Raw genomic sequence first — 15,670 nt, 5'->3', positions numbered from 1 at the left:
TATCTTTTAAAGTGACAGTAAAAAGAAGCTGTTAAACTATGTAAATATAATAATTAATTATTTATTTCAATTTTTAGAATAAAAATGACACCGGTCCCACAAACATTGCTAAAGTAATTCTAAGCAATTTCAATATATTTAGTAGCAAGCATGGTGTAGAAAACAATTCAGAGAATTCAGTTTCGTGTGATCAAAAGAAAAAGACTTGGGACACAATTTTGGATGCAGATTCTAGTAGTACAAAGAGTGGTCGAAGGCCAAGTGTAGATACGGTCTCTACTTACCTCAGTCATGAGAACCCTATTGACTTGCTAGACAGTAGTGTGGGAATTGATGATGCCTACAAAGAATCTCTTGTTGGTATGTAATTACTGGAAAATTAATTGAGTTTAATAAGTACAACTAGGTGTTATGTAGGTAAGAAATGTGAGTAGTATCAGAATTTAAAAATACTGACAATGTTGCAGGTGTGGATATGGCTTCTGACGTAATATCACAATATGTTAAAGTTGTAGAAAGTGATGAATCTGACTCTTGTCCTGTATGTCTTGGACCTCCGGAACCACTAACTGTAGAATTGACACGTTGCAGACATAGATTACATTTAGCGTGTCTTAATGCAATGCTACATAATCAAAAGCAACCGATTTATATTCAGTGTCCTGTCTGCGGATTAATATACGGTGAAAAAAGAGGAAATCAGCCACCAGGAAGCATGAATTGGACCAGAATTCCTCGTTCTCTTTCTGGTTTTCAAAATTCAAATACAATTCAAATTACGTATGAGTAAGTATATGTTTAAAATTTAAATAACTTATTTATTAACACTTCTAAATGGTTCCTAATCTGAAAAAATAATAACTAATGACAATCAATGTAATAAATACTGAATAATAGTTTTTTAAACTCAGGTGTTTGTAAAGATTATAATTTTTAGGCCATTCTGTTAAAATGGAAAAACAAAAAATTTTTAATAGTCGATGTTTTAATCCTTTTACAAAGGATTACACTGTGCAACACTTTTTTCTTTCCCGAATGGCACTAGTGGCAAATTAAAGTAGCTTTATGTAATAATTAAATTCCCAAAGGATTTTAAAAAATTAGCTCGCATTTCTTTTTTATGGGTTTCTGAAGTTATACTCATTTTTAAAAATATTCCCTGGCGGATTGGGAAAACCGAGTTGTAACCGAATTGGGTTACGATTCGGTTACGTTTTCGGTTCATTGTGAAATATTATCGTTAATCGTCGAAATATTTAGTAAATAACTATTGGGAATGGTTAATATACATTTAAAGTGCTTATTTATGCAATAATAATAATAAATTAAGATATAATTAATTAAAAATAAGTGTTTTAAGTGTACAGTGCATACAGTTATTGAATTACCATATATATGTATATTACCATCAGCGGCAGCTGTGATACGCGCGTTAAACTCTAGATGGCGTTAAGGATGACTTTGTGAATAAATTTCTAAAATTAAGCCCTTGAGTGTCAAATGTGTAAGTGAATATATAAGTTTTAAAAAAATAGATCAATTTATTAAAACAACTTTTTTGATTTGTACAAATACAAAAATAAAATTTTTATAACGAACAAAAATATTTTTAATGAGAAAAAGATTTTTTTGTGTCAAAATTAATCTTTTTCATTTTATTGAGAAAAAAAAATTTTTTATTCAAAAATTCAAAAAAAATTTATTCAAAAAAAAAAAAATGAGAAAGATTAATTTTGACCCAAAAAAAACTTTTTCTCATTAAAAAAATTTTTGTTCGGTATAAAAAATTTTTTTTTTATATTTGTACAAATCAAAAAAGTTGTTTTAATAAATTGATCTATTTTTTTAAAACTTATATATTCACTTACACATTTGACACTCAAGAGCTTAATTTTAGAAATTCAGTCAGAAAGTCATCCTTAACGCCATCTAGGGTTTAACGTGCGTATCACAGCTGCCGCTGATGGTAATATACATATATATGGTAATTCAACAACTGTATGCACTGTACACTTAAAACACTTATTATTAATTAATTATATCTCAATTTATTATTAATATTGCATAAATAAGCTCTCTAAATGTATATTAACCATTCCTAATAGTTATTTACTACATATTTCGTCGATTAACGATAATATTTCACAATGAACCGAAACGTAACCGAATCGTAACCGAATCGTAACCCAATTCGGTTACAACTCGGTTTTTCCAATCCGCCAGGGTTTTTGTAATATTTTTAGTATTTATCTATTAATTATTAAATAGATCAATAAAGTATTAAATAATTTAGGTCTAAAAATTTGAAAATATAATATTTATTTGGTTTATAGTGATCATAAAAATTTTTTAATTAACTTTTCGGCATTTGTTCAACAATTTCCTTGTTTTTGCTGCCAATTTTTGCAATGTAATAAGATTTTAAAAAAGAATACTAATTGTTAGCACCAAGTCTAGTTTGACTTGATGTTTCCGTTTCTTTAATTAACGAGACTAAAATTATGTCCGTTAATTTCAGGAATTACTAAATAAAGAAGGAAACGATATTCACTTTAATACATATATTTTTACAATCTTCAAAAATTACATTAGTGAATACTGTCGCGCGTATAATAGGCGGAACAGATCTTTCTCTTTTGAAAGGTAAATTGTTTCTGTTTTTAAGATTAAAGTTCGGAAAATTACAAGTAGTATGACAGCAAAAATTTGAGTGGGAGAAAAAGGGAATTTGAGAAGGGATGAAAATTCATAGGTGGGGGTATCTTGTCGTAGTTCATTCAAGGATTGCAAACAAATTTGATAAAGGTATAATTCAGATATACAGAAAAATTTATCTGGACTCGTCGTATAATTTAATGAGCCTTTTACAGCGACTAAATCCTAAAATAACAGTTTGTCGATTTCTAACAGTTGCTTTGTTATCAAAGATAAATTTATTTTTTGCGTAGATGTGACACGTCGTGAAATTTATAAAGGAGAATTTTCACAATGCTGATCATTTGGCAAAGGACAAATACGCTTTACACATCTCTTATAAGTCCCAGCTTCTGTTTTTACGGTTACAACACGCACAATTCCATCCTCGGCTGGATGAACCTCAATGACTCTACCGAGTACCCAATGTAATGGTGCTGTATTTTCTTCCTGTAGTACCACCAAAGTACCAATGGTTATATTTGTGTTACCATTTTTCCATTTGGTGCGAGTGTTGAGCTCGTTTAAATATTCCTTGTGCCATCTAGTCCAGAAGTGTCTTCTCAATAATTGCGAATGCTGCCATGCAGATAATCTATTGATGGGCGTATTGCGTAAATCAGCTTGAGAATAGCTCGTCAATGGTTCGCCAATCAAAAAATGACCAGGGGTTAAAGGTCGGGGATCATTAGGATCAGATGACAAAAGTGATAAAGAACGGGAGTTTAATACTGACTCAATCTCTATCGCGTAAGTTTCAAGTTGATCGTAGGTTAAAAGAGTGTCACCCACAGTGCGTAAAAAAGTGATGTTTAAACGACTTTACACTTGCTTCTCATAAACCGCCAAAATGTGGAGCGCGGGGTGGAATGAAATTCCATGCGATGTTACTTGAAGTTAAAAAACGTTTGACATCTTTATTGTGCTCATTTGACAACAACATTCTTTGCAATTCAACTAATTCGCGATTAGCATCTTTAAAATTCGTAGCATTATCGGATGTTATGGAAATTGGTTTTCCTCGACGAGAGATAAATCGACTCAAAGCTGCAAGAAATGATTCAGTAGTGAGATCGCTCACTACCTCTAAATGTACAGCTTTACACGCGAGGCAAACAAAAATAGCAACATAACATTTAACCTTGCCACGGTTTCGCAATCGTTTTTCCTTTATAAAAAAAGGGCCACAATAATCCACTCCAGTATGTAGGAACGGGCGAACGAAGTTTACGCGTTTCGCAGGTAAGTTTCCCATGACGTAATTTATACCGCGAGGTCTAGCGCAAATACAAGTAACACATTGATGTATGATTTTTCGCGTAACATTTCGTCCATTCATAGGCCAATATTGTTTTCTAACTGAATACAACGTGGTTTGGATGCCCGCATGTTGAAGTCTGATATGTTCTTCGCGGATAATAAGTAATGTTACGTGGTGATTTCGTGGCAAAAGTATTGGGTGCTTTTGCTCTGGTTGTAAATCAGAATATTTAAGTCGACCACCGACTCTTAAATTTCCATCATTGATGAAAGGGTTGAGGGATAGAATCGGACTTTTTGGATCAATATTTTTTTGCTCATTCAAAGCTGAAAGCTCCTTAGAAAAATCTCCTTTTTGCACAAGTCTGCATGATTCGATTTATAGCTAAATCGATTTCGTCCTTTGTTAACTCATCAATTTGTTTATTGCGCCCCCTTGCATTATGTGCAAAGCGAAAACAAAATGCAATGACTCTAACGAGGGTTCTGAAAGAAGATTGATTTTCAAGAATCTCATCCCTTGATAGTAATTACCATAGAAATCTGCACTGACCCTTGAGGTTTCAACTCAGGTATAGTTTCATTCGTCAATTTAAACAAGGGTCATTGTTCCTCGGTATTAAGAAGAAAACAAGGACCATTAGACCACAAGACACCCTGTATAAAATCATTAGGCATTTGTCCTCGTGATATAAGGTCAGCTGGATTTTCAGAAGTAGGAACATGTCTCCATTGTTAAATATCTGTGAGTGATTGTATTTTTGCTACACGATTCACAACAAAAGTTTTTAACAAATGTGGTTTTGTGTTGATCCAGTGAAGAGCAATAGTGGAATCTGACTAAAAATAAGTTTGATCGAAATAAATTTTTAAAGCTTCCGTAGGACGGAACCTTGAAGTTCCGCTAATAAAAATGCTGAACATAATTCTAGTCGGGGCAAAGATACAGTTTTGACCGGTGCAACTCGTGATTTAGAACACAAAAGAACTACCTGAGTTTGTCCCCTTTCGTCGACCGTGCGTACATAAAGGCACGCGCCGTACGCTTTTTCACTCGCATCACAAAACCCATGAAGTTGTATATTTTTTGCATTTTTGGCTATAACATATCTGTTGAATCGAAGTTGATTAACGGACGGCAATTGTTGCAAATATTCACACCAAGAGGTTTCGATAGAATTAGGAATGGCTTCATCCCAATGAATATTTAATTTCCATAATTCTTGCATCATAATTTTCCCGGGAATAACAATAGGACCTAAGAGACCGTAAGGATCGAATATTTTTGCGACTTGTGATATAATTTTTCTTTTTGTAACCTTTCCAAAGGATTCGGGAATTTTCACAATATAAGAAATAGTATCCTCATGAAAATTCCAATAAACGCCTAATGGTTTTATGGCATCTGGGGAATCGAGTGCCATAAAGGGATCCTCTCTTGAATTGCCCAGATCTGATGCAATAGAAGTGCTATTAGAGGCCCATTTCCTAAGCTGAAATCCTCCCCTTTTTAAAAGTTTAATAAGGTTGTCCCGCAATTCGAGCGCTTCCTCTCGAGTATCTCGACCTGTCATGCAATCATCGACGTAAAAATCATCCTTCAATGCTATTGCTGCCTCCGGATGATTAGAACATTCATCCTCGGCTAATTGATGCAAAACTCGAATGGCTAAGAAAGGAGCACTAGCAACCCTAAAGGCACCGTATTTAAAGTGAAGAAATTCTCACGTGTATCAGGGGATTATCGAAAAATAATTTTTTGATATTTGGCATCATCGGGGTGTATTTTTACCTGCCGATACATCTTGACTATATCAGCAGTCAAGATATATTGCCGAGAGCGAAACCGAATTAGGAGACTAAAAAGATCCCCTTGTATGGTTGATCCTACCATTAAAACATCATTCAAAGAAACCCCAGTTATTGATTTTGCCGATGCATTAAATACAACTCTGACCTTGTTGGTCAGACTGTCTTCCTTTAATATCGCATGGTGAGGCAAGTAAAATCCTTCTGAATGATCTAATTGATCATTTGTTATATAGATCATGTGATTAAGAATTTCATATTCTTGTATCTGAATCCTGAATATATATTAATCCTGAATCTAACCGGATAACTACCATTCGATTGTCGTACGGTATTATCAACGAAATGTTTTTCGCAAGCAACTTCTTCAGGAGAACGAAAATTAGTATGTAGCAATTCTTCTACTTCTCAAAATTTAGTTAATTGGGAATCAAGAGAAGGGGAATTATAAGCAAAGTTGCAGTGACTTACTTGATCAGAAAAAACAGGTTTTCCATATATTTCTCCAGAAATTATCCAACCTAACAAAGTTTTCTGTAGAGTAGCAGCATGAATTTTTAAGCGAATTTGACCAACAGAAAAGAGATTATAAAATAATCCGACTCCAATGACACCATCGGCTAAAACAATGTTTTTAGGAATTTGCAAAGAATTTTTATCAACGTTGAGCGACGAGAAAGAACAATTCAAATTCTCTATAATTAAGAACTCAACGCATTTTTCATATTTACAATATCGTGATTTAATTACCGCCTTCGTAGAATGACGTATATTCGTGCAATTAGTTCCTATACTCAAAACGCGGATATTTACAGGATCGCGAGGTAAATTCAAATAAGAAGCGACTGATTCCGTCAAATAATGTGAGCTATCTAAGAGCAATCGTCATGGTTTAACCTTATTTTCTTGATTTACGATGTCGACAATTACTGTAGACAATAACATATTCGAAGAACAATTACTACGGGGTAGATAATTTAAACTCGTTGTAGACATACACTACCGTCCGAAATTGTGCGAACTCTGCTTTTTCAACAACTATAAAACTGTTCATATCTTCAAAAATATTAAAACTAAAATTTTTTCCTCTTTATTTTATTAAAGTTAATAAAATTCTGAAAGAAATGACACCTTGACAAAAAGAATATGTTAATTTTTCAATTAGATATCTAAGAAAAACCCAATTTTCAATGTTTTTACTATTTTTTTTATTTCTCTTGAAAAAATTAATATTTTTAAACGTTCTTAGGCTCATTGAAATTGTATTTTGTTATGCAATTCAAATTATATAAAACAATTTATGTACACATTCTTCCCTAGCGTATGCAAACCGTGAAAGTTGGCTCATAAAATGTCAAAAAATTGAAATTTAATTCTACAATAAAATATAATGTTTAAAAATCAAGTAAATATATCATTCTAAACTTCTCTGATTTATGTAAGTAAGTTTGAAATTTATACATTTTACTGATCAATTTTTGTCATATAAACATTAATCACAATTTTTTGACATTTTATGAGCCAACTTTCACGGTTTGCATACGCTAGGGAAGAATGTGTACATGAATTGTTTTATATAATTTGAATTGCATAACAAAATACGATTTCAATGAGCCTAAGAACGTTTAAAAATATTAATTTTTGACAGAGAAATAAAAAAAATAGTAAAAACATTGAAAATTGGGTTTTTCTTAGATATCTAATTGAAAAATTAACATATTCTCTTTGTCAAGGTGTCATTTCTTTCAGAATTTTATTAGCTTTAATAAAATAAAGAGGAAAAAATTTCAGTTTTAATATTTTTGAAGATTTGAACAGTTTTATAGTTGTTGAAAAAGCAGAGTTCGCACAATTTCGGACGGTAGTGTAGAAGGACTAGAGTTACTTTCATTAGCCGCTTTGCTTTCAAAATGGAGAAGGATATTGTGTTTCCCTTGACATTTCTTACAAGCTTCTTTCGTACATTTACTAGTACGATGGGATGCTTGTAAGCAATTGACACACAAATTTTCCTTTTTAACAAATTTAAATCAATCAGACGGAGAGAGGTGTAAAAATGACTCACAGGAGGAGAGATCATGTTCACCTTTGCAATTCGGGCACATTGTAGGCGTAGTAGTTGCCAAAAACAATTTTTGATGTGACCGATTATTATGGTTATTAGGACGAGAATGAGATTGCGTCCTTTTCTCTTGAGACGTTCTAGATTTGTTACGAATTTGTGCCGATTTGGTAGCATCTTATTGAGCTCGTTTTTGAAGGAATGATATAAGATCATCCCATCCCGGACAATTTATTTCACATGCAAATTCGTCCCATTTTTCCGTAGTATTTGAATCCATTTTATTTCTAATTAAAACAATTAAAAGACTCCCCCACTGATCAATGGGTTCATCGAGAACCTTTAATGCACGAATAGGTTTCTGTACATGATTAAGAAGTTCGCGCAATGAAAATTCTTTTGACATGCCTGGAATATTTAACAAATCTTGAATATGATTTTGTTTTATTAATTTACGATTATCATAAGTTTCTTTTAGACTTTCCCAAGCTACCAAATAATTTTCCCCGGATAATTGAACCGACGCGATAACTTCCGCGGCTTCTCCGGTTAAACAAATTTTCAGATATCTTAGTTTTAGAATCGGAGCTAATTTTGAGTTCGTGTGAAGCATGGAATAAAACACGTCATAAAAACCTAACCACGAATCATAATTGCCGTTAAATGAAGGCGATCCTAGTGATGGCATTTTAAAATCATCTGACGCTTCATTTATGGAAGGATTTAAATTGAGTGGATTGTTGTGAAAATTTGTAATTTGAATATGAGTTTCAGAATGTGCCAAAGTAGTTGACGGTTGCGAAACTTCTGCATTAACGGGTGTTAATATATTAAATATTCGATCATAAATTGAAAAATATCTATTTTCATAATCATTTCTCGCATCTTCATCGATCCCGTCATCGTTTAAAGTTCCCGATCCGCACCTTTCAATTATCGTTTGCCATTTATCAAACTCGCGTAAATTTTCTTCTAAATCTTTACTTTGTCTGACAAGTGAAAGATATTTCGCGAGAGTATAATTCTCAAGAAATTTTTCTAAATTTGTTAATTTACGTTTAAGATTTCCGCGCTCCTTTTTGCGGTTGCAAGTTCAACCTCCTTTGTAACTGAATTGTCACCACCCGAATTATTATCGTCAGTCTCAGTCATCGTGAGTATTAAGGGGGGCGCCTACTTTATCGGGTCAAAAAAATCGATTTTTTAAAAGTTGTCTTAACTGAAAGTACAACTATCAGAGAATATGCTCTTAAAATATTACGTCAACATACAAAGTATTTTTCGAGTTACAGCTTGTAGAACGCAATAAAGCGCGTGGCCTGGCGCGCGACTCCACTCGCGGTCTCTAATACTTTTCATAATTTGTTGCGCTTATCTACTATTACACCTATCATTAAAATTACCATTTATCAGTAAAATGTCGTCTTATCCAAGATCTACCCATAAAAAAATAGTCGTTCATCGAGGCCTGTGACTGCCGTAAGTTTTTAATAAACAGTTTTTCAATCTTTAAACTCGTTTTTCTCAAAACATTGTTTTTGTAGTTTGCGTACACGATAGACAAAAATCTATTCAACCGATTAAGGTCTACCTGGGCTTGTTTTAAAGATAAAAAGTATCTCTTCTGTATGAACTAAATTTGTTTTTGATAGAGTTAAATTTAGTGCTTTCTTTTATAGAAAAAATGAGATTTTTTTGGCGAAAATTAAATTTTTTTTAAAAAAGTCATGTAAAAATGTCAGTTTTTACTTTCGATTGAAATCTTTTAATTCATACAGAAGGCAATAATGTATATTTAAAGAAAAAATTTTGTTTTTTTGTTTTAGATAAGAATTGTCGACCCTAGGTTGTACGCAATGGGAAAATTTTAGCAGCGAGGCGTTATATATATGACGTTTATTTTATTATTAAATTCTATTTTCATTTAATCAAAAAATTATATTTCAAAGATTTAAATATATAAGAAAACATACACTAAATCTCGCATCGATTTATTTAAATGGGTTTGAGAAAAAAATTCCTGAAATGTACGCAGTTTTTTACCTTCTAAAGTAGGCGCCCCCCTTAATAGAAATTAAGCGAAGGAGACAATTTGGAATATAATATGATTGATTGACGAATTAACTTGCCTACTCATCGCTGATAACACGTTAAACTGCTTGGCTGATGACTGTGGTGTAGAGAGGAACGCAGCTAATTCTTTTTTTTAATCCAATGTTGATTTCGATGATGGAAACAGGGCACTTTAGAGAAAACACTTAAACGAGTCTCAATTCACTTGAACTTTGAATAGAGGTTATAAGTCTTGTAAAATACACTTAAAGTTCAAAGTCTAGAAATTCACAACACATCATTTCAACTTCAACAAGTTTCGTAAAAACGATTGCGTGTCATTGAATTTACGGATTCACTATATATAACAGTAGTGAAAAAAGCTTGAAAATCGTTACACAATAAAAAATTCGTTTAATACACTTCTAGTAGAAAATACAAATTTTTTCTTTTTGGAACTTAAAGAGGAGACTGCCATGTACACTACATTTAAGTTTCATCACAATCAGAGGTGTAGAAGACATAAATAATGTAAATTGTTTATAAAATTGTTATTAAAAATATCGAATTTTTAGGTTTACAATTTTGCAATTATATTTATTGAAAAGAGAGTAATTTTTTATATAATCAGTATAAGTTTCATTAATTTATTGCAAACAATTGTTGAGTTATTAATTTTTCTTTAACATGTTGTAAAATTTTGTTTATGCAAAAAAAACTAACAAAAGTTAAAAATTTTTAAAAACGGTTAAAAGTGTTTCTTTGTTTTATTATAAACTACAGATTTTCATAAAAGTTTTAACATTTTAGAAAATCAATGAAAATTTGTTGACACGGTTGACCTGGAGTTACTCAGATGTAATGGGACTATAAGTGCTAAAAATATTATATTATTTAGTCCACGAATCACGTCAGCTGGTCATTATTTTAATGCCTGCATTACGCTCGTTGTTTAATTTTCGAAATAAGTTAAGTTCTAAATGAAAATAAAAAAAAATTGAAATTGAAATTTTATAGAAAAATGCAATTTTATTTTTGATTTTCATTTTTCAAGGACAAAAATTATTTATTTTTTAAAATTGTTTTCACTACTAAAAAGTGCGTAAAAAGAGCTACAAAATTCATATATTGCAAACATTTTTCGTTTTGTTTTATAGGAACTATACATTTTTTAAATATGCAATGCCAGAAAAAAAGTCCAAACTTTGGAAAACTTTTCGAAAACATATAGAACAAAATTTTTTTCATCAATTTATATAAAAGTTACGATTTTTTAAAAAATCCACTGTTCACATTTGACTAGAAACTTGAACCCCCTCTACAGTTTTGCATAAAACTTAATAATAATTTATGGGAGTAGTACTCACCCATAGTACTGAAGTACTATAGTACCCATAGTACCAAATTTCAGCCTGATCCGAAAACCTTCTATTTTAAAGTCTAGGACAATTTTGCAAATGACCTCATAATTTTTTTTGATTCAATTATTTTACAAAAATTCCTTTTGCATCATAAAGTAGGGGACTAAAGTTGAGTTTCTACATGTTGTAAATATTTTTCAAGCTCGTTAGTTTTGCTTGTTAAACAAGTAAAAAAAATAAGTTTGTTACAAAACGAAAAAAATTATTGCAGCGTTTTTGTCACATAGTGCTTACAAAAGGTTAAATAATATTTGTCGGATCAGTGTTTGCTCAAAAACATCCTTATAAATGATAATTAAACATAATTTGCATTTATTTTGTTTACAGTATTCCTTCAGGAATCCAAGGTCCGGAACATCCTAATCCAGGTGAAATGTATTACGCAGTAGGATTTCCAAGGGTTTGTTATCTTCCAGACAATGAATTGGGACGTAAAGTTTTAAGACTGCTTCAAGTTGCATTCGATCGAAGACTGATTTTCACGATCGGACGATCCGTGACAACAGGTCGAGAAGACGTTGTTACATGGAATAAAATTCATCACAAGACAGAGTTAGGACCCTCTATCTCGAGATACGGGTATCCAGACAAAAATTATTTAGAGCGTACTATCTCAGAATTAGCCGCTCAAGGTGTAACCGACTTTCAACCATATTCCACTCTTTATCAGGAACTTCATTAATTTGTTATCATGCGAACGCAAAGAATTTTATAGAATTGCAGTACAAATTATTATATTTTTTTATCTAAAGAACTTTCAATAAAAGTTTAGGAGAGTTTAATTTTGTTTTCAGGATTATAAGAAAAGTCTTCCAATGATTCTTTTTGAAAATTATGCAATAAGTGTAAACACAATTATATTGTGTGATATATTGTTTGAGTCAACATAAAAACAGAAATATTAGTATTTAATCCTTGTTCGACAGTATAAACTTACTACATTTGTAAGCGGCATAAGTACAATTGTACTTACTTTTAACTTTTGTTATGATAATATAAAAAAATTAATTTTTATGTTTGTTTTATCATATATTTTATTTTATACTTTAATACTATATTGCAAATGTGATAACCAATTATTTTACTAATTGTTTAAAAAATAATAATTCTATTATACTATTAAGTATTTGTTATTATTATATTATTTTATACTTATGATAATTAATTATAATTTCTCTTATTGATTAAAAAAAAGAAAAAATATATTAACAATTTACATGCAAACATATAAAGATGCAATTGTACTTAAAACGTTTAGAAATGTAATAAGATATACTTTAATTCACATCTCAAAAATAGGTAACGATATTTTTATTAAATTTTTTTACTCACAACAGAAGCTGTACAGGTGTCAAAAAATTCTGACCTTTCGGCATTAATAAAAAAAAGTTTTCATAATTTAAAATCACTAATTAATAAGGATTAAATATGATTTTTCTATTTTGACTTTGAAAAAAATTAGGCGTATTTAATAAGTGCCTTTTTGAATCTCGTTTTATGACAAATACGAATTAAACTTATTAAGCAATTTATGTCAAATAAATTACAATGAATTTAAACATATTGGGAAAATAAATTTTTTAATTCATATTTTCTCCATATAAGGGAATACACTGAGAAAAAATTATTTGATTCAAATAAACGGTTACTTGACTATTATTTGAGTCAATGAAATGGTATGTGTTTAAAATACAGAAATTATTGGTTCAAATACAGTATATTTAATTTAAATAAAAATTATTTGGTTCAAATACAGTATATTTAATTTAAATAAAAATTATTTGGTTCAAATAAATATTTATTTGATAATAGTCAAGTAACAGATTATTTGAAACAAATAAATTTTTTTTTCAGTGTACTTACGGGTCATGTTATTAAAAAGAAATTTTTGGGAATCTATTGCGGACCTCAGGATGTCCTTAACTGAAAAAGGGAAATTTTGATTTTGTGGAAAGAGATTAAGAAAACTACTAAACGGAATAAAGCCGTCAAGATTTTAAACTTTCCAGAAATAATTAAGATAAAAAAATTCAAAAAATGTATAGTGTAAGATTTTATTAATGAAGTACAAAAAGTTAATATCTTTTCTTACTTAACCACTATAAATTCCCAAAATTGCGCTCAAAAACATGGTTCGCAAGTAGACTAAGGGGCCATCCATAAATTACGTTGCGCTTGAAGGGGAGGGGGGGGTCAAGAATTTGCAACATTCAATAGAAAAAATGGCGCTAATGTATGCAAAATGTGCAACATAGGGGTGGGGGGAGTCGAAAATGGTGAAAAATAGTGCAACGTAATTTATGGATGGCCCCTAATATGAATAAAATACTACGCACTTTTATTAAACACCGCTCTTGTAGAAAAAATTCAGGCTGAGCTAGGTAGACAAATTTTTTGTTTCATCAATTTCTAGAATAAGCACAGCAGTAGAACAAGTGTCATATTACAAATTATTTAATATTAACTTAGACACTATTTGTTTTAACTTAAGCAGTAAAACGTATTAAATTATGTTATATTTCTAATTTCTATTATATCAATATTTTAATAAAATGTAAACTTATTGTTTACTAAAAAGAACATTTAATGTATGGAAAGTTAAGTTCGCTCAAATACTTTAAAAATGTGCAATACAATTTATTCTTTTAAAGTCAATTTAATTTAAAGAATTATCTTCTTTAAAACATTTGAGTCATTCCATTATATTTCGACTAATGTCGTTGCCGACTAATTTTAAAAAATTATAATAATACTTTGCAGAAATGATTTTAAAGGATTCAATATCACGAAATGAAAAGAATTTTATTAAAATTTGTATTATTTTTTGTAAAATAAGGATCTAAAGTATATGAGGTGCTGGAAACTGTCACTTTTTCATCTAATAGAAAATATTAAAGAAAAAATATAATTTTCTATGAAAATGTCAAAGAAATATTGGAATTTATTAAGAATGACTAAATTTATTTTTATAAATTGATAAAAGCAATTATTTTATAAGTGAATTTTAAAATCATATTTTATTTATTATTTCTTATCTTTATCTTTCTTATAATTTCTGCAAAGTATTACAATTTTTTGAAATTAGTCGGCAACGACATTAGTCGAAATATAATAGAATGACTCATTTATTATTTTTTGCTGTTTTTTTTATCTTACTTTAATATTGAGACTACTAACTAAAAATCTGCTGAGTCACTATGCTCTGGAGAGAATTTAATTAAAATTTTTAGGCATATTCATGCATATTTTCTTTCTGGACTGTATTAGAAAGAGAATAAGTTAGCAAAGTTTCACTAGACGGTTTTTTTAGCGTTAAAAATAAAATTTTATAGCTATCCTGTTGAAAATTCCTGTACAAGACCTTGGTTATTTTTTTGTACAAGTTCAGTACAAGAAATTGGAATAAGTTCATGTGCATGTTTTTCTACAGGGTGCCGATCGACCGAGAATAGACAGGGAATTTTAAAAATCTAGAAAGCGCATAGTGGATTTTTTTATTTTGGCTTATTCTTAAATCAATTCAATCTAGAGCACCGTGGTGTACAACGTGACCCTAAAATATTTAAATATTTTTTTAATTATAATTGAAACATGTGTTTTAAGTATGTAAGTACTTCAACGTCAATTATATGTAACTTCAAGGTACTTCTTTGTGTTGTACTTTGTAATAAATATCATATTTAAGTACATATTCGAAAAATGTTTTCTATTGATTTATTTGTATGAATAAAAATAACAATAAAATCTGTATTAAATTATTTGTTAAACTTATTATTTGTTATATATATATATATATCTTGTTCCGGTATACTACTAACAAAATCGTTTACGTAGTTCTGACGAGCTTCAACGAAAGCGATACCGAAACTCAGCATATTTTACCATTTTGAATTGTGAAAAACGTAATCACCGACCCCGAAATCCTCGAGAAACAAATTTTAATCCATGTAATTCCCCCCGAGTAACGAGTTTCAGACAATTTTAAAGACATTTGGACTTTTGGCCAGTTTTGAACGTCTTCTGGCCCACTTTGCATATAATAAAAATAAATGTTGACAAAAAAAATGATACTTAGTTACATTTTCACGATTTATAGATTTACAGTTACCGACAAACTTATAGAAAAAAAACTTTTAGTTCATTGGTCTATGAATATATTTAATATTAAATAATAATAAAAAAATTATGTTGGAGACTAAATATTAAAAAAAAATATTCTCCAACCCCTGACCCTCTCTTATTTCTTGCTGTCGTCCCTTGACAGCTTTTATTTATTATTTTTTTTTTATTTCCAAAGTTCAATACCCGTGGTGGAATTTATTTAATTTCTACACTATCTTTGTTTTTCATTTATTGCGTTATTTTTTTTGTA

General features: G+C 30.3%; 1 protein-coding gene across 1 annotated transcript in view; it reads left to right on the top strand.

The window, feature by feature from the left end:
* The window catches only part of LOC127281038 (protein deltex), a 32,290-nt gene extending 17,234 nt beyond the window's left edge, over positions 1-15,056 (top strand). The window contains exons 4-6 of the mRNA XM_051304522.1: positions 78-360; positions 468-786; positions 11,626-15,056. Of these exons, the coding sequence (XP_051160479.1) occupies positions 78-360; positions 468-786; positions 11,626-11,980 (957 nt within the window). The 3' untranslated portion in view covers positions 11,981-15,056. The remainder of the gene's footprint in view (positions 1-77; positions 361-467; positions 787-11,625) is intronic.
* The last annotated feature ends 614 nt before the right edge of the window (positions 15,057-15,670 follow it).

Source organism: Leptopilina boulardi, unplaced genomic scaffold (genome assembly GCF_019393585.1).
Source record: "Leptopilina boulardi isolate dan_hultmark-lab unplaced genomic scaffold, ZJU_Lbou_2.1 LbouV2_262, whole genome shotgun sequence".
Classification (NCBI taxonomy): Eukaryota; Metazoa; Arthropoda; class Insecta; order Hymenoptera; family Figitidae; genus Leptopilina; species Leptopilina boulardi.
The sequence above is the reverse complement of the archived record's forward strand: the minus strand, read 5'-3'. Positions and strand labels throughout refer to the sequence as shown.